Below are 20,646 nucleotides of genomic sequence, written 5' to 3' on the forward strand. Positions count from 1 at the left end.
ACTCTGACAATAAAGTTGAATCTAATCTAATCTAATAATACATTTTTAGAAGGGGGTTTATATTATATGAACTGTAAACAGGCTCCTGAAAAGCAGAGTATTAATAAGTAACTGAACTATATCTGAGCATCAGTGTGTCAGTGTTTATGTTTGACACAGAGTTTTTGTTTTGACATCACAGAAGAGCTAACTGGACTGAACCTGGAAAATTTATGCATGTTTGGTATTTTGCAAACTGACTGAGAAGAAAACTGCAAAGACATGAATCACCTGTATGAGCTAACATTCACAGAATGAGAGTAATAAATATTTATAAATCATTGGGATTTTGGAGTTTAAACTCAGTTTAGTGCCTGAAGTCTCTTCAGTATTTTTTATGTGTCTGACAAGGTTGAAAAAGCAAATAGTAAAAGCAAATAAAAAGTAAATTGGTATTTCTGACAGAGAATATGATAAAGTGCTAGAAAAATCATTTTGATAAACATATAACACAACATATGACTTTAAATTATCTATTTAATAATAAAAAACTAATATATACGAATAAATAAATAAATACATAAATAAATGTATGAATTTAGCAGACACTTTCATCCAAAGCAACTTACAGTGCATCCAGGCTAACAGTTTTCACCTAACACACACACACACATCGTTACATATATATATATATATATATATATATATATATATATATATATATATATATATATATATATATATATATATATATATATATATATATGTATGTATGTATGTATATAATGTAAAATAAATATTATAAAGAAAAAGATGTATGTTGCCTTGGCAATTAATTTAGATAAAATAAGTTGAAGTATAGCTGCAAAAACTGAATCTAAAATATAACGCCAATGCTAAAATAATGTCTAATGCATGTGAATCATAACTAAAATGGAAACTGTACATTCTAAATATTAATAAATACTGTTCTAATGGATAATACTAAGATAAGCCTGCTTCAGTGTGTCAGTCAGTGTTTGTGTGTGTGTGTGTGTGTGTGTGTGTGTGAACTGCAGTGACCCTCACGCAGGACAGCGAGTGTGTGTGTGTGTGTGTGTCGGAGGGGGCGGGCTAGATCTCCGCCGAGCTTCTCTTTCTCCAGTCTGCGCTGTGTTGTGTTGTGTGAGTGTGAGAGTTTGTGTCTCGGCAGATTAAGTAGCCTGTTTTTGTCTCTTTGGGATATGAGAAAAGATCGTACGCTTTTCTTTTAAACGTGTATTCTGGATGTACCTACTAATGGATTGAGCGCGGATCATCCGAGCCCGTTATCCCGGACAGAGACCCGCTTTGTTCGGCCAGTAATAGACGAATCACGTCTGCTATCGAAATGAACGACACGGAGAAAGATAACAAGTCTGATGAAGACTCGGAATCTCTGGAGGCAGAGGAGGTTGATCCGAGGATTCAGGTACACAGCAACACAATCCACAATTCACATCGACATAGCCTGTATATATTCCGATTTTTGTCTCAGTTATGTTTAACCTTCCCCAAACCAGATCTGAAGTTAGACCGAGCAATCAAACTCTGATTGGATTAAAGCTCAGTCAGATCCTATCATACCTAGGCTACATCCATCAGAAAGCTTCATGCATTAAAATCCGATCAGATAATGTTCTGTTTGTTCAAAAAGTTCAGCAGCTGCTGTTTGCTCTGATAAGGGGAACCCCATCTTTACATCATCTGTTATATTCTGCAACATTGTTTCATTGTTTTGTTACATTGTGGAACCTCGTAGACAATCATGTTTACTTTGACGTCATATTTAGAACTCATTTTCCTCTGTAAGGGAAAGCGTTAAGCTCACGTGCACTGCATACAGAATTAAGTCATATTTACAAAGTGTAAGAATAATACGATGCGTTATATTCACTAGAAAACACCTAAAAGTGTCAAATGTATCTGTTGTACAGACCTTATATGAGTCATTTTCTAATGCAATGACATAGGCCTTTAGACATTATCAAGCAAGCTTTAGATTAATTTATTGAGATATATTTTTGTCTTTTCAGATACATTATTATAAAACATTATTTGATCATACCTCTTTCTGTGTAATGTTTTGCTTCAAATGGCCACTTGTTGTACTTTGTTTCCAAAGAAATGACACTTCTAATGCATTTTAAACTATGCTTTTCTCTCGAAAGTAAAGAACCTTTCTGTATCAGACTGTGTGCTAGTTGTGCTAGATGAACTGGTTTTTCATCCTCTTCCCATGAAAGAAAATAAACGCATGATGTTGTAATGAAAGCAACATGTGTGTGTCATCAGCGTGTAGCTAACATCGCAGGACAAGCATACATATGAGCTTAATCTCAGTGTTGGGTTACTTGAATAACACTTTCCAGATGTTGTCGGCCTGCTGGTATTGCAAGAGACATCTACTGTGATTTTAACTCCTCTGCCTTGCTTTATCTCTTCTGCAGGGTGAACTGGAGAAACTGAATCAGTCTACAGATAACATCAACCGATGGGAGACAGAACTGGAGGTAAGGTTCACATGCTTGCTTTGTGGTGTCACTGTTTTCACTGAAAATGGTTGCGGGTGGAATTCCAAAGTGGAAAATGTCTAAACACTCAGGCCCTCCCCCTTCCGCTGCTGACCAATAGGAAGTTTCTTGCCTGTGACTGACACACCGTATATCTGTTGAGCAGACGGAGGAAATCTCTCTATCCGAGTCTGGAATTCCTGGCTTGAAAGCCACAGGCCACGACAGCTAAAGGAGTAGTTTAGGAAAATGTTTGTCATTCCAAACCTGGATGGCGTTCTTCTCGAGGAGAAACACACAGAAGTAATTGCCAGTTGCTAAATTGGTATCAGAAATGTTCATTTCCATGTTTTGTTTCAGAAGATTAATTACTTCCTTTTTAAAAATAGCATATGTACCCTTCCAAAAAAAAGTACTGTGATGGTAAACCAAGGTAAACGAATGTGTTTTAGAGAATATCATGATTCTACCATGTTCCAAACAAAAAAATGTTGTTAGTGTCAGAAATAATAATCAAAATACAGTGATAATCTAAATCTGTATTGTTGTCAAATTTGCCTTAACAGGAATGAATCCGAACTAATGTAGAATATTATTTGTGTATTATTGTTATTCATATTATTGTAATATTTATTTAATTTTGTTTTAATATCTTGTAATTTTAATATTAATATTTAGAATTAACTGTATTTTTTGTATGAATTTAATTTAAATTTAATTTAATGCTATTTTTGTTTTAATTAATTAACAATAATGTTTTAAAGAAAATTTCCCCAGTTAGTAATTTTAATGCTTCATCCTAAACCTATTTTAATTAGCTGACTAGCAGCGTTATTATAGTTAACTAAAACTAAAATGGAAAACGTTATTATATGTATTTTAATTAATCTGGTTACCAATGCAGCATTTCTCATTTTCATGTAGTTTAACTTGATGCACTAAAATAACTAAAACTTAAATAAAAATAGCCATATTAAAAACAAATCAAAACTTGCAAGTCAATTAATAAAGCTAAAATGAAAATGACAACTGAAAATATAAAATAAAACTGTCTCAATGGTATTAAAATAAAACTGCTGCTAAGGCAATCTTTTTTTTTTTTTTATTAGACATATTTTTTTTATAGTTTTAGTTTCACTTTGTGCACATATAAGTCTTCTTAAAGGCCTCTTAATTTCAGATTCAGGACTATTTGTTCCTTGTCAGATTGTTCTTAGACTCTGACTCTGTTTGGCCTGTGGTTATTCAGCAGAATGAACCAGGAAGTGTCAATCTGTCGGAGGAAGTCTAAATCCCTCTGACGTGCTTTTTGTCATTGAGGTCCTGTGTGGAAGGATGTAGATGTCAGTGTTTTTAAATATATCATCTGAGCGACCGAACCCATCCGAAGACAGATTCATTCAGAGCTGGACACCGCTTGCCCTCTGCTCATCTTATGCAACAAGCATGAGAGTTTCTTTAGCATGAGAGGGAGTTTTCTGTCTAGAAAGCAAGGTGTGGATACTTTCTTAACTCTGTTAAATGCTGAATTGAGTTAGCTGAAGCAGCGCTTTTCAGGGAGCTACAAAAGGCTGATTTTTGAAGCATTTCATTGCTGTGAAACTGAAAGATGGACACTCATAATTCATAGAGAGTCCTGAACATGCAGTTCACGCTGCCTGGATATGATGAGCCTTTCAATGCATTGAGATTTATTCAGATTTCACAGACTGCATGCACTGTAATTCACTCTTGAATACGCCTGTCAACACAAAGACAAGTATTCATCTGTCCCTGTCTTTTATTCAGTAGATCATACAGTTGAATGCATCACAATGATGTCCATGGAAATAGTGTGAGCCTTAGACAGCACTGTGCACTGATGCACATTGCACACAAAAATGCAATTTTAAAATCTGAATGGGCTTTAGGAGTGTGAATGCACTTCATTGGGGAACAAAGTTGTGTTTAAGTCATACTTTAGCCAGAAATGAACACTAGCTGTAAATGTACTCACCTTCAGTCCATCTGAGATGTATATGAGTTTGTTTCTTCATGGGAACAGATTTAGAGAAATGTAGCATTCCATCACTTGTTCACCAATGGATCCTCTGCTGTGAATGGGTGCCGTCAGAATGAGAGTCACAGGGGTATTTTTTAAATTCAAACGGTTGCTTCCGGTTAAAATCTGCACAGATCAAGCACTGTTTACAAACTAAAACAGCTCTAAGCAAATATGTGGGAGGATTTTGATGCGAGAATCAACAGGAGATGGATTTTTTTCGACTGGAGGAAGCGTTATTATGGATTATGGACTCATTCAGAAAACAGATTTGTTTCTTACAAACAGTTTTTCACTTCACATGACATTAACTGATGGACTGGAGTGGTGTGGATTATTGTGGTGTTTTTATCAGCTGTTTGGACTCTCATTCTGACGGCACCCATTCACTGCAGTGCATCCATTGATGAGACACTGATACAATGCTACATTTCTAAATCTGATGCAGAAATAAACTCATCAACATCTTGAACTAAAGAACTGCACATTGAATCTGACAAATGTGTAAGGTTTGTACCATGAATATCAAGATACATTGTAACAGACTTTCTAGTGATATACTTGAGGATATGTGCATTTGATTTTAGATTTACTCACCCCAAAAGTTCTCTGTTCTGTAGGACTCTCGACAGAAGTTTCGTGCCATCCTAGCGGAGGCCACGGTCAAACTGGAGGAGCAGGTCAAGAAGATCGGGAAAGCCGTGGAAGAGTCCAAACCGTACTGGGAGGCCAGAAGAGCGGCGCGTCAGGTGAGCTTCAATCCCTCGTCCATGTTCAGTTTGTTCATAGAAATATGTTACACTGAAGTTTGCATGGCGTGGTTTTCTGCATTCTTATCTCATCAATGAACACTTGGGAAAGACAATTTAAACTTTAGGAAATATAGTCAATTACTAATGCCAACAGGAAAGCAGGCTAAAGCACAGAATTATGCAATAAATGTTTGGCTGTTGAACAGCAGGAAACATCTGAGGAGCGGGTTCAGTGGACGTTTAGAGCCCGAAGCCAGTGACAGACTGGAAAAAACTGGTTATGACTCCTCATCTGGTTCCCTTCATATTACTGTACCAGCATGTTAACACAGAAACAATGAATCTACGTGCAAACTATGTAGAAATGACTTCAATGGCCACAAAGTAAAAATGTTCACTATACAAACAATATGTATTCTACTTCATGGCTAAGGGGAATTTTTTTTATTGTTATTATTAAAATATGTTTATTTATTAGATTTATAATGAATGGGAAATCTAAGGGTTAATTGTTTTCGCTCTATTGCCCAGAACTAATCATGATTTATTCTTAAATAGCTGCCTAAAGTGTATTAAATTAAAAAAATGCTAATTTTTGTAAGCAGTGCAAAGTAACTTCAAACAGTTTTATACTGTAAAGTGACATTAACCAACTGTGTAATCTTTGTAAAAGAGCACATTCACATTATTAATGTATTACAATATTCAATGATCAAAGAGAGTACGATGTTCCTAAAGAATATAAATATAGAATCAGTTAAGAAAAACATTTGCCCCAGTTTAAATTCTTCTCATAGTCACGAGAGCACCATCCAAACCCAGTGGTGACCGTGTTTCAGTAATGAACCCCCTGCAGTCCAGCACACACACACGGGGGATTTGTTTGCAAACAGACTTTGGCATTCGCCATAGATAGAAACAGCTCTGGAGAGAAGAGCGAACATGATGTCCTTCTCATGTGTCTAAATGTAAGAAAAACTCTTCTCCTCAGGACACAATGACTCTCTGTGATCATTATTACACCATGAATCTGATGTTTCATTTGTACAAGCGTCTGTCATTATGTGAAAGAGTGTGCAGTTTTGTACGTCTGCTGAAGAAGGATTTGAGATCCCTGCTGCTTTCAGCCATGAAATTCTCCTTATTGTCACCTTGTGACAGTGATAAATCAACACAAATGTCGCACTCACACAGTCATAAAAGAGCTTTTTATATCCAGGAGGTGACTTTGGTGAGAGTGCTCTGCTTCGGTCTCTAACTCAATTATAACGCAGTCAGAACCCAACTGGAGTGACATGTTTAAGATCTTAGAAATACGTTTTTTATATCATTGAAAGAAGTCTCTTATGCTTAACAAGGCTGACTTTTTTGGATAAAAAAACTGAAAAAACAGATAATATTATTACAATTTTAAATCACTGTTTTCTATGTGAATATCTGTTAAAATGTAATTTATTTCTGTGATGCGCAGCTGAATTTCCATCATCATTACTCCAATCTTCAGTATCATATGATCTTCAGAAATCATTCTAATATGCTGATTTGCTGCTAGTTTCTTTCTCTCAATTTCTTTTTTTTTTTTTTTTTTTGATGGAAAAACGTGATACATTTTATTTTTCAGGATTCTTTGATTAATAGAAAATTCAAAAGTACCACATGTATTTGAAATATAAATCTTTTGTAACATTAGAAATTACTTAACTGTATATTTTTAACAATTGAATGCATCCTTACTGAATAAAATCATTATTATTTTTATGCATTTTAGCAGATGCTCTGTAATAATCTATAATTGCATAAAGTGTCAGACTTTCACTAGTCAGATGTGAGAAGCCTTCAGATAATCAGAAGCTCATATTCTCAGCTCTATTTTTACACACATTAAAACAAAATGATCTGAGATTAGTCACGAGGGAGTAAAATGCCAACAGGAAAAAGATCAAGTCAGCTAATCTTTAAAAAGCTTCTGGTAAAACCTGATTGATTTAAGCAGAAGCAAACACAGGCCATAAATAATAAGTCATTAGATTTGTATCTCTGTGGCGTCTGTAAGCATTACTACAGTCAGAAATGACCTTTTGGCTTTCTTGATTCATGTTCCTGCTCTCACTGTGAACGATTCATCAAAACGATCAGTCACAACGATGCTTAATAATTCAGGTGGAGTAAATATGTTCAGCGCACACACCTTTCTAAGTCTGTGTGTTTGCTAATATATGATTTAGTGGCTTGAGTTAATCATGTTATGCATTATACAGTATCACTGTGTGTGGTCTGTGTAAAGCCTCAAGCATTACTGCACCGTTTGAGCTTTTTACACTGAATTGGTGCTGTGTGTTTGTGTGTGTGTGTGTGTCTGTGTGTGTGTGTGTGTGTGTGTGTGTGTGTGTGTGTGTGTGTGTGTGTGTGTGTGTGCATGTGTGTGTGTGTGTGTGTGTGCTGGTGGTCTTGTGTAACTGTCCTGTCATCACTCTTAAAGACCACCGTGATCTGTCTGTGTCATTAGATGAGACAAACGATCAGGACTGGCACTGCCAGCTGTCCATTAGTTAAAGTGCCAACACCCACTGCACAGCCAATCAGAGCACAGCACTCGGCCACGCCTCCACTGACCTACAGCTCACCAGATCGAAAGATAGATAGATATCTCGCTCAGCTGTATGTGTTCTTGCTGTGTGTCACGTGAACAGCAGTATCAGACATCAATGACAGACTGCAGCACGTGTCAGCTGACCTCACACCTTCACAGCCTGTGAACTGAGGTTATAAAAGACAAACACACACACATTATCACGGACAAATCAAGGTCAGACAGCAGATGCTATGCAGACTGAGACTGCATATGACTGGCTAAAATGAACACCAGTCTCCAATCAAACCACTGAGAGTGCTGGTGCATCATCTCATATGCAAATGTAGAACTATTTTAGTCCATCTCTCAGCTGGACATTAAAATATGCAAGAAATAGTTTGCACGTTTCTTTTCCGCTCTTAGAAAACGGCATAACAGCATGCATTTCTGCGGTATACACACTATGCACATTTTCTGCATGCATCGAATACACAGATGACATGCCACATTTGCTGCAAATTGCACACTTAAAGACTTAGAAGAAGACAGATTTAGATTACCCACTGATATTGTTACTACCACACAAGTCATACTATTTGTTCAGTAAGCATTATACAGTATACATATCATGGAATATCTGTATGACCAGCTACATTTGCAAAAATGTGCATGTCCATGCATCCCACAATGCATTGCACTGAATCAGTTGTTTTATTTTTTTTTTCTGGACTTAATTAGTTCAGACATTTCATATAGTTGACAAAAAAAATCTAAATAATAGTTGTCTTATCTAAGATAGTAACTGAATTGAGGTCATATGACATAGTAGTATACAAGTGTACTACATATGCACTAGTGATACTAGTGTATTACTAATGTAGTATGTTTGGTTACTGTTGCATACTGCATCACTTGTGTAATACCCAGAAAATGTCAGAACTTCATGTTCTCTGAAAAAGGTAAACATAGCTGCGCACCCGACTGATGCAAGTTCTTTCAGATTTATGTGTTTTCTGATTTGTTGATTTTTAGCACTTCAGGGCTTCCATAGTTAAAGTTTAAAGTTTAAATCAAATGAATTTTGTTATGATAGGAAAGTCCGAGAAACACAGAGAGGGAGCTTGGATTGCATGAGTCATGAAGAATGAGCAGGATTGTTTATTCCCTGCTCCACCCAAAAGCCATTAGAGCAGATGGGAAACAGCCGTCTTTGTCTCGTTTTGGATGTGGTTGTGAAATTCCTCTGGTTTATTATAGATGCTGGGAGATTAACACTGTGGCTTGTGCATTACAGTTCTTCATGCAGTATGTGTCATATATCCAGGAGAGGAAGGTCATAAAAAAGCCCCTAAATAATCAACCCTCCAGTGTGTTCATCAGACAGGAGGAAGTGTGTAGATTATTTAGAGACAGTTAAATAAACATTCTTCTGCATTTTAGTGAATGCTAATAAAAACCCGGGAAAATTTCCTGCATTTAAAGAAGAGTTATTATATCAGTAGAGTGGCTAGTCTCCTCTGTTTCTTCAGGTGGATGAACTTGCTTTGACAGTCAAAGAAGTGGGTCAGTGTTTTTAGTAGGTCAGACAGAGTTTAGGATGTGCTGAGATGCTTCTACATCTTCAGATGCTGCTGCTGAGCTCATTAAATATACATTCGGTACGATTTCAGCAAACGCCGCTCATGGAAAACCCATCGGCCTCATGTCTGACCGAGTTTGTGAAAGAAATAGGTCAGCAAAGCAGAAAAAAAATGAGATGCTTTTGCTGCCTGAAAAAAAACAGAATATCAGGAGGAAAAATTGACAAAATGAGAAACTGAATAAAACAAGTCCGGTCCTCCGTGCAGACACCGAGAGCTTAACGAGTGTGTGTGTGAACAGACACAAGGATGAAGGAGTGTGTGTGAGTTTGACCTTTAAATCTTCACGGCAAGTGAGAATCTTTCCTGACGTAACTCTAATCTGTTATTACAGTGTTTGCAGAGCTCAGCTTCACCTCACCTTGACCTCGAGGGAAAGTGTTTCAGCAGACACATGATCATTTACAGGAAACAAAAAGAAGCTGCTTGATCTCAATAAATATATAACAGAATAGAAGTGATCCGAAATGGTGATAAAAACAGATTTGCACATCTTTTCAGCACAAACAGGAAGAAAACGCCTAGCAGCCTCCCAGAAAACCCCAGAAACCACCCAAAACTTTGATAAAAAATAAAATGTTGTGCAGCACAAGTGTTTTCAGCATTGTTAATAATCAGAAATGTTTTTTGAGCAGTAAATCATCATATTATACTGATTTCTGAAGATCATGTGACACTGAAGACTGTAGGAATGATGCTGAAAATACAGCAGAGAATCACAGAAATAAATTACATTTTAAAATGGATTTACATTGAAAAGGGTTATTTTAAATTGTAATAATATTTCTCAATATTACTGAGTTTACCGTATTTTTATAAATAAATAAAATAAATGCAGCCTTGGTGAGCAAAAGACATAAAAAAAAATCTCACTGACCCCAAATTTTAAAAGGTTGCATGCAAATACAATATAATACAGTTTAATGGGAACAAATGAGAAAACTGATGAAATGAACCTTATGCTTATGCATGTATCAGTCTGGGTGTATGAGTCTATTATAGCTGTTCAGAGCTGAGTGTTCAGCGCCGTGCCCACGCAGACGTGTCTTCTCATACTTGCGTTGGCAGTAGGCTAAATGCAGCGTCTGTTTACTGCAGTACATGCATTGTTTCATCGTGTTGAATGGTCAGTTCTGAACAATGCTCAGAAAGGTCAGTTCTGGACACGTGTGATGTGACGCATTAGCTAAAACGCTCATGAACCGGAGGAAGCCGAGCGTGCCCTTCATCTCAGCGTGTGCGAGTCATCTGTCTGTAGAAGTGCACTAGATCTCTACAGCTCTCTCCACCTGAACACTACACTACACACTTCAGCTGAGGACCGTGTGAAGCATGCAAAAAATAACGAAAAAGACATTCTATAAGGTCATAAGAAACTAGTATGATAATATGACTTTAAAGTCATTTTGTTCATCCAAAGTTATCCATTTTCCAATCTCCTGTCACAACTGTAAAGCTGGTAAAAAAATGTTTTAATAATAATAATATTTTTGCCTTGTTTTTAGGTGCAAATATGTGAAGATGCAAGCAAAATGACATGAGATGCTAAGTTTTGTTTTCTGACAATTATATTAAAATTAAGCTTAAAACAAGAAGAAAAAAAAATGCCAATAGGGACAAAAAATGTACTTAAGTAAACATTTGATTATTTATTTTTCCACACTGGCATATTGTTTTAAGCATAAACTCGCTTAATTTGATTTTGTTTTTGTTTTTTACTTAAATTAATGTATCTTGATTTAGGAAAGTTTCAATATTTTGGAAGCACAATGCATACTTATAAATGTAAATTTATAATTTATATGGCTATAAAAGATAAAATTACACTTCTGACAACGTCACAGCTCAAATAATACATTATATTAATAATACACTTGCAACTGAATTTACATATTTACAAGTGCTAAAGAAAAGCAAAAGCTGCTTTTAAATAATATTTTAAGTTCTTGACTATAAACAGAGTTTTGATCATTTGTTTTGTGCTCAACTCTGTGATAAATTTGCACTGAACATTACACATTAATTTCAAAATCTGAAGGTCGCTGAGTTTACAAGATAGTATTAAGAAATAGCTCATGAAAGTGGGGTGAGATTGAGCTTTATGAAATATACACTAGCCTCTTGTCCAAGCTTTCTTTATGAATTCCTCAGCAGAATATATATTTGAATAATGTAAGAGCGATCGTCTCTGAATGAGAAGCTCGTCCCGCAGAGAGACAGAGACTGCAGCGGTCACATGACCAATTAAAACTGAACGGCTAATGCTAATCTGGCTAATCTGTCAGCGCTGATAGGAATCACAGAGATTCAATGTAGTTTCAGTCTCAGACCAGTAAGAGGAATGTGACATCACTGCAGTCTTATTTTACTGTCATTAATATATTATCATAGTTTTTCTGAAATTTGCTTTTTTTCAATTTTTATTTGAATTTTAGTTAAAACTTCTAGTGATTTTGTTGTATGTTTGTTTTTGTTTTTTTGTCATTTTATTTTAGTTTTTTAAATGGCAATGTTTCTTTTATTTCTGTTTTACTTTGATTTAAGTTTTTCAAATTTAATTAAGTTTTATTAATAATTAAAATTTGTTGTTATTTCTTATATTTGACTAATTTTGACTTTTTTTTTATTAATTTTGTTGTGTTTTTTTTTGTTTGTTTTATTAGTATTTTTCATCTATATAGTTCGTATTATTTTTATATCCATTTTAGCTATTTAAGTACTTGAGAAATAATGTCTTTGCAACTACTTGAAATAAAATAAGATTACTTTTTTAATTTTATTTCAGTTAATGTTTATTTTACTTTTTTAATTATTGTTTTGTTTTCATTTTAAAAATATACCAATTGCAGTCATATAGCTGAGAAATATATAGTCACTTAAATAAGTCTCACTCTTTCTTCATTGGTAGAAACTTCCCAGCAGAACTTGGTGTCGTGCATGGCACTTTTATGTGGTCAATTTGCATCATTAATATGAGCAAATGAGTGATTATTGACAGCAGCTGTTACTACTGTATCCTGGTAACACTAAGGAAGTGTCATCATCACTTATGTAACTCTTAACATGTGCTCGCTTGTAACTGTTATCAGTGCATTGCGAGAGATGAAGAATGTGAGCTGCTGGCTGAAGGCAGTTTCTGCCGAGACATGCATCATGCATTAGTCTCCAGATTACACCGGGTCGAAAGCAAACAGCTCGTTCTTCACCAAACCTGTGAAAGCATCCTCAGTCTCTGATGTTTTTGTCTTTTAGGCCCAGGTTGAAGCTCAGAGAGCCACACAGGAGTATCAGCGGGCCATCGAGATCCTGCGGGCCGCGAAGGAAACCATCTCTCTGGCCGAGGAGCGACTCCTGGAGGAGGACAGCCGGCAGTTTGACTCGGCCTGGCAGGAGATGCTCAACCACGCCACCCAGAGGGTGAGAGACACAGCACAACTGATTAAACCTCAAGCCTCACAGTCCTTTAGCTGCAGACCACTGTTGTTTTGTGCATTATGCTATGCAGTTCATTTCCCTGAATTGCTCTGATTGGCCGTTCCAGGTGATGGAGGCGGAGCAAAGCAGGACACGCAGTGAAATCCAGCACAGAGAGACAGCGGCCAAATACAACGCCTCCATCAGCAACATGAGACAGCTGGAGAAAAAACTCAAACGCACCATCAACAAGTCCAGGTCAGAGGACACAAGTCAGGGGTTTTCATATACATACACTACTGCTCAAAGTTTGGGGTTAGTATTATTATTATTTTTTATACTCAGAAAGGATGCATTAAATTGATTCATAGTGACAGTAAAGATGTTAAAGAATTCGTTTTAAATAAATTCTGTTCTTTTTTTTTACTTTCTATGAACTTTCTAAATAATAGAAAGCACATTAGAAAGTTCATTAGAGCACAACTGTTTTCTAATAATAATAATCAGAGATGTTTCTTGAGCAGGATGTCAGCATCTTTTTCTGATTTCTGAAGATCATGTGACAGTGAAGACTGGAGTAATGATGCTGAAAATACAGATTTGATCACAGGAATAAATTACAGTTTAACAGATATTCACATAGAAACCAGTTATTTAAAATAGTAATAATATTTCAGAAATTTTGATGTATTTTTGATAAAAAATAAACGCAGCCTTGGTGAGCACAAGAGACTTCTTTCAAAACATGAAAAATCTTACCAACCTCAAACATTTGAACTGTAGTGCATTTAAAATAAATTTATATTTCTCTCTGTCTCTTGATGTCAAAACTGTTGCAAAACATTTAAAAACGCCCCACACTGAATACGATGACATAATAGGCAAAACTCGAAGTTTACATAATGATCATATCGATCATGTTGTAATGGACATAAAAGGAAGACTCCCTAAAATCTTGCTGGAACAGGTTCTGACTGTAAGCACATGTTCTGCAGGGTCTGAACTCTCTTCAAACAGGCTCATATTTGGGAATAACGTGATTTGTCCTTCAGAGTGCTGAGGGCCTCTGGTGTGGAAGTCTAGTTCAGTGTGATGTGTCTCTAATGAGCTCCAGATGTGCTCCTGCTGCTGGAATGTGAGGGTTCTGCTGTTGCTATGGAAACTGGCTCTGATCTCTCTCTCTATCTCCCTCTGCAGGCCGTACTTTGAATTAAAGGCGAAGTATTACCTACAGCTCGAGGTACAGCAGTTTTTATTTTGAACAAGAAACATTTTAAGAATGATTCATCCCCAAATTTAATATGTGTGTGTGTGTGTGTGTGTGTGTGTGTGTGTGTAATTTTATTTAATCTGAATTTAGTTAAATTGCAATGATTTATTCATTATTGTGGTAATGATGCTTTTTATAAATAAATTATTTTATTACAGTATGTTCATATATTTAAAAAAATACTTCAATTAAATGTAATCATAAATTAATATTTTAGAAAAAAAATGTAATTATATTTAAATATATTTGAAAAATGAATAAATAATGTCTTAATATATTTTATAAAAATGCAGTAATGGGAATCACCTTTAATAATAATGGAAATTCCGAAATAAACAAGCAAATAAATAAATAAACCATCCAGACACATTAAGTACAATTTGTAATGAGACATTTCTCTTGTATTATTAAAAAAAATATTTCAATTGTTCAAGTGTAAGTATATAAAAAAATTATACTTTACAAATATTTTCAAATGTATATTTAAATATATGAAAATATTTGTTATTATTATATATTTTGATACATTTCATATTTTATTAACAATACCATATGTAATACACTAATGGGAATCTCAGGATAAACACCATTAAAAATGGGTAATTACAACAACAAAAAAAACATTAATTTGGGGATAAATTTGTCTAATTTGTCATAAAAATAATGTTACAAAATAATAATAAAAAAACCTACAATCAAGCAATATATAAATATACACATATATATTATCTTTTTTTTTCTCAATATCATTAAGAAATGTGAGTTTTTGGATAATCATTTATTAATCTTTTTAGAAACACAAACTAACATGTAGATTTGATCTGATTTTGATCCTAATTGTCTGTGACCTGTTCTCCGCTTCTCCTCGTCCTCCCATTCAGCAACTGAAGCGACGAGTTGACGAGCGTCAGACTAAACTCACCCAGGCCAAAGCTGAGTATCGGGCCGCTCTTCGAAACCTGGAGACCATCTCAGATGAGATCCACGCACGGCGTCGTCTGTCTGCCATGGGGCCCCGGGGCCGAGGGGTGGGGGCCGAAGATGACAGGACTGTCACAGATGACATCGCAAACTTCAAAATGGAGTCTGACGGCATATCAAGTAAGTGAGATCACAGATTAAAGCAAGACAGATCGGACTGTAATTCAGAGTGAAAGTCTCTCAGTCTGATTTAGCTTCAACTGTATCTGTTTTAGACGGACATTGACAACCTTTCAGCTAATACAGTGACACAAAAAAGTAAATGTAATGCATCAGCTAACAAAATATCATATTTTCCCATATTAAACACAATGTTTTGCTTGTTTTTTTTTTCAGGGCTACTGTATATATTAAATCATTGTCTTGAAAGACAATTAATATTGTATTCTATTACTGATATGAACTTGTTTTTATAATTGATTAACTTTACACTGTTTTTGAACCAAGTCTGAATCTCACTTGAGCTGAATTATGAAACTACTTTAGAAACAGAATTTTAAATAGTCTAATATTTAATTAAAAAAAATTGCATCACAGATTTTATTATTATACTTTGAATTAAAGACAAAAAACTTTATCAGCTTCATGTTCATCCCAAAATCAAAGAAAGAAAATAATATTTAATATATTACAAAAGAAATATTTTATATGATAAACATTATATTTAGATTTCATAAAATATTTATATAATATAAGAGTATACATTATTTCTATATAAAATATATTTCTATGGAAAATAATATATAGTTTTAAAACTATTAAGATTTTTTGCATTTATTTTTAAGGATTATTTTCATGACGAATAAGAATTATTTTCGACCTTTACTGTAATATCTTTCATTACTTTTATCTGAATTATATAATATTTCAATTAAATTAAATTGTAATGGAATTGTGTCATGGAAGTTCTATTGTACTAAATTAATTTAAGTATACAAATCATTGTATAACAGTAGTTTTTGGATAGTTTTGATAATAATTTAATTAATTAGTTTTATTTATATTTAAAGAATATTGAACATAATATAATATTTTTTTTTATAAAATACTGAACTCATAATTGTTCAACTCCACCACTTATGAACCGAATCTGAACCAACCCTGAAATTGGACTGAATTTGAATGTGTCATTACATCATTGATTCTGTTACTCTTGTTTAAGCTGCTTTGAAACATCATCTACTGTTTAAAGCTCTATAGAAACACTTGTGACAGGAACTGTTTCTTGTCTCCATTCAGCAGTATGAAGTTGCAGACTAAATGCGTTCTGTGTTTGTTGTACAGTGATATCTGTGAATTTGGAGGACAGCTGTAACGGTTCACCATCAGAGGACGATCCTGAGACACGCTCCACCTGCAGCATGAGCTCCACATCTGCTCCTCTTGACCTGCCCTGTCCATACACCACCTCCTCTTCTTCCTCCTCATATCCTCTGCTCTCTTCCTCCTGCCCGTACCCTTCCTCTTCCTCCTCGTCCCCGCTGTCCCTCTCTGTCTGTCCTGACCGGCTCCAGCTGCCGGGCTCGGGGTCTCTGGAGGGTTTCGAGCAGGTGTCTCCGGTGTTGGGTCCTCGTAGTGAGTGCAGCGGGGCCTCGTCACCCGACTGTGAACGGGAGAGAGGTGAGAGACAAAAGACCTTCAACTATAAGAACTGTATGGAGTAATAACCTACAGGCCAACTAATGTTTTATTTACTCATTTCTTGTGAGTGTAAAAGAGTGTTAATTTACTCATACTGTATCTTGTGAGTGTTCTTAGTTCAAATTAAGGTCAACTGACAAAATGTGCGACATAATGTTGATTTCCCACAAAAACTTATTTAAAGTGGTAGTGATTGGGGCTGATCTGTAAACCTGAGATATTATCACTAATTTAAAACAAAACTAAATAAACTTTAAAGAAATGAGAGAAAAAATGTTAAAACTACTTGTTTTAATTAGGCAACATTTGTAATTAAGTACTAAATTATCTGAAACTGAAATAAAAATTAATAATTAAAAACTAGGACTTTTAAAATCAACAAACTATATTAGCATAAAAAAGTAAAAATGACAAAAACACAATGAAACTAAAATGAAATGAAGATGTAAAACATAAAATATGAAAATAATGATGTATGATAAAAAAAATCATTTCAGTAATTTTTAATTTTGTAAATTTATTTTACATAACAATAAACTGCAAACCCTAACTGTAAAACAGATTAAGTAATACACAAATGTTTAATAACAATTATTATAATAACAACTGGTCCCAGTTATTTAGAAGTGCTCCATAACCCTATTTAGGAAAATGGTAATCACCATTATGCCACACATAACTTAAAAACATAAAGATTTAATTAATTTTAAGTATTATGCATTCATATGATTACCACTTTTTTTGGTGAAAATTTTTTGTTACATCATACGGAAATCCACAATCCAGAAAAATTTGAACTGAGAAGTTTGTCCACGTTTTATTAAATTAGGAAATTGTTATTAATAAATTAAATTGATTAGACATGCTTTTGAATTTGATAAAACTTGATCAAATTGGATGAAACCATTAAATTGGAATCCAGTAAAATTCAAATGACAAGCATTTGTGTTTTGTGTGTTTTCTAACAGGTGAGAGGGCAGAAGGAGCAGAAGTTAAACCTGGACCCTCAAACAACCTCAGCAGTCAGAGAAGCTCCCGTCTGGAGAAGAGCCTGCGCAGTTTATCTCTGGACAACGACACAGACGCTCATCCATTCAGTGTGAGCTCAAACACAGCAGCAGTGCTGCTTCTCAACAGTGTTTAACCTCAGAAACCAGCACCTGCTCTGGATCTGAGACGACAGTGTGATGCTTCAAAGGAAACATCATGAACTATTCTCATCCTAGTGTTAAAGAGAACTCGTCTCAGACTGGCCTGAACCCAGAAAAACCATGAAGTATTCGTCATGCAGACATCAGCTATGACGTGAACCTTTCATCATCACTGAGCGGATGTTCTTCATGTCTTCCTCAAATGTGTTCTTCGTGTTTCCTCTCGTTTTCCACTCCACAGGTCGTAACGTAAAGAGGGACTCGCGTAGTTCAAAGCTATATATTTATACTCAACGTTTATCTCACTATCATGATGTTATCGATGTGTTTTCATTCAAGGAAGTTCTTATTTGTGCAATAAACAGATGTTCACAGCACGAGTCTCTTTCCACTGTTATGATTTCACAGTAAGACGTCTTTATTACAAAACATGGTCTTGGTCTTGCAATCTTTGATCCCAACAGAGCTCGTAAACAAGGCCTCAGTCTCAAACCTGAAGAAATAATCACTCATATGACAGATTTTCATGGAACTGAAATAAATACGTTTTAACAAATACTTTAGATTAATTTCTATTCATCACTAAGAAATGGAGGATTTGCATTCGAGAGAAACGGAGGAGATTTGTTAATACAGGGATGAAATCTAGTCACCTTTATCCAACAATCATCATTTGTGTGATTCACGTAGATCCATCCGAAGGATTTTTTACGTCTTTGCTACTTTATACATGAGTTTGAAACAGTGCTGAAAAAAAGCTATAATTTAAAATGTGTTATAAGAATGGAGACTTTTTTGATGTGCAACGAGGAATTTTCCAGCCATTATTCACGTTAACCCTTTTTCACACAAATCAAAAACCACCTCAAGCCAGCTTAACACTTTTTTTCATGGATTAAGGGATTTGTTTTTTTTTCAGAAATTTGGCATTTCCATCACTGCTTTATGATATAATACTTCAGAATATGCATAAAAACAGAGTGATGGTAGCTACTGAGGGATCCTCTGCTGCCATCTACTAGTTATGTCAGAAATATCAAATCATTTACATTTGAATAGTGCTTGTTTGCCACCAGGTGGCAGAAATCTCTCACTTAAGCATAGGCCTATTTTTTTCTAGGAATTAACAAGTCTTCCCGGATACAGTCACCAAATTTACTCAGCAACGTCAGCAGATCTCCGGGTTAATCGATGAGCAGAGCAGAAGAGAAGAGACACTCGTAAACGAGAACCAGCCTAGTGGTTAGAGAGTTTGACTCCTAACCCAATACTACATCTGAGGTGCTCCTGAGAAAGGCACCGAACCTCCAACTGCTCCCAGAGGGCCACAGAATAAAGGATGCCCACTGCTCTGAGTGTGTGTTCACAGTGTGTGTGTGTGTTCACGGTGTGTGTGTGTGCACTTTGGATGGGTTAAATACAGAACACAAATTCTGAGTATGGGTCACCATACTTGGCTGAATGCCTCTTCACTTTCAGACAGCATTCTACATCTGACAAACACGAGATCACTGATTCATGAGAACTGGCACACAACAAAATACAGAACTGAAACATGTGTCTAGGAATAATTCTGAATGAATATTTTCAGTTTCACCTTTGTTGTGTTCAACGGCTTCACCCATTTCCTCTTTTTAAATTGATTTCCCCTCAGTATAAACTAATAGAATCAGATGCAACAATAATTTCTCATATTTGTTACTATATTTGTTACTGTATGCATCCAAAATGCACACACACAGAGCAGTGAACACACACACACTGTGAGCACACACCCGGAGCAGTGGGCAGCCATTTATGCTGCGGTGCCCGGGGAGCAGTTGGGGGTTCGATGCCTTGCTCAAGGGCACCTAAGTCGTGGTATTGAAGGTGGAGAGAGAGCTGTACATGCACTATCCCCACCCACAATTCCATCCGGCCCGAGACTAGAACCCACAACCCTTCGATTGGGAGTCCTACCCTCTAACCATTAGGCCACGACTTCCCACCATTTAACTTTGAACCCAGTTCAAAAAGGCCTTTCATTTACAAATTTTTACACTTCTTAAAAGCACATTGTAAAATAGAGCTTTTCGGAACTCTGTTAATCAGTTAAATCGTTATTGCGTCACATGTTTCGAAGCGATCCAATTTACATTCACTAATCATTTCTTTTAGATCGTGACTTCGGAGCCCGAATCAGATCAGAGCGTGTTCGGGAATCTTTTGATTCAGATGGGAATTTCGGAGCAAGTATAACCATTTAGAAAAATTAAAGTCCCTGGTTTACGAATCGTTATTCAGAGATATATTAATAATTCTTAATAAAACTTTAGACTGCTCAACACCCTCCTAAAATGAACATGCCCCCACATGTCTACATCACAATGTGGGAAGATTTGCATAAGACCATCCAAATGTTTAAACAAAAAGGAAGAATGCCTAACTTTGATTCTCGCTATTACCACTGCCACCAGTTGTGTTTCATTGTGAAAGCGAAAATACTTCGTTTGGCCTTCCAAAAGAGGACACAACTAGAAATCAGTGGTTAAGTTGTATTAACAACACTGTTCCCAAACAGTTCAACCCAAATATTCAGATGTGTGCACTGTGCAGCACATTTTATGGAGGACTGTTTCCTGATCCTGGAAGAGTAGACTGCAATGCCGGCTCTTTTGCCTCACAGCCTGTAAGC

At 35.6% G+C, this 20,646-nt stretch overlaps 1 protein-coding gene across 1 annotated transcript; it reads left to right on the forward strand.

Moving 5' to 3' along the window:
* Positions 1-1,100: 1,100 nt before the first annotated feature.
* On the forward strand, positions 1,101-18,349 carry LOC113119755 (SH3 domain-binding protein 5-like). The gene is made up of 9 exons (XM_026289398.1): positions 1,101-1,429; positions 2,448-2,510; positions 5,172-5,300; positions 12,768-12,932; positions 13,057-13,187; positions 14,127-14,169; positions 15,081-15,300; positions 16,465-16,800; positions 17,790-18,349. Exons 1-9 carry the CDS (start codon positions 1,349-1,351, stop codon positions 17,963-17,965), a joined length of 1,344 nt encoding a protein of 447 aa, XP_026145183.1. The 5' UTR covers positions 1,101-1,348; the 3' UTR covers positions 17,966-18,349.
* The last annotated feature ends 2,297 nt before the right edge of the window (positions 18,350-20,646 follow it).

Source organism: Carassius auratus, chromosome 19, assembly GCF_003368295.1.
Source record: "Carassius auratus strain Wakin chromosome 19, ASM336829v1, whole genome shotgun sequence".
In the NCBI taxonomy this organism is placed as follows: domain Eukaryota; kingdom Metazoa; phylum Chordata; class Actinopteri; order Cypriniformes; family Cyprinidae; genus Carassius; species Carassius auratus.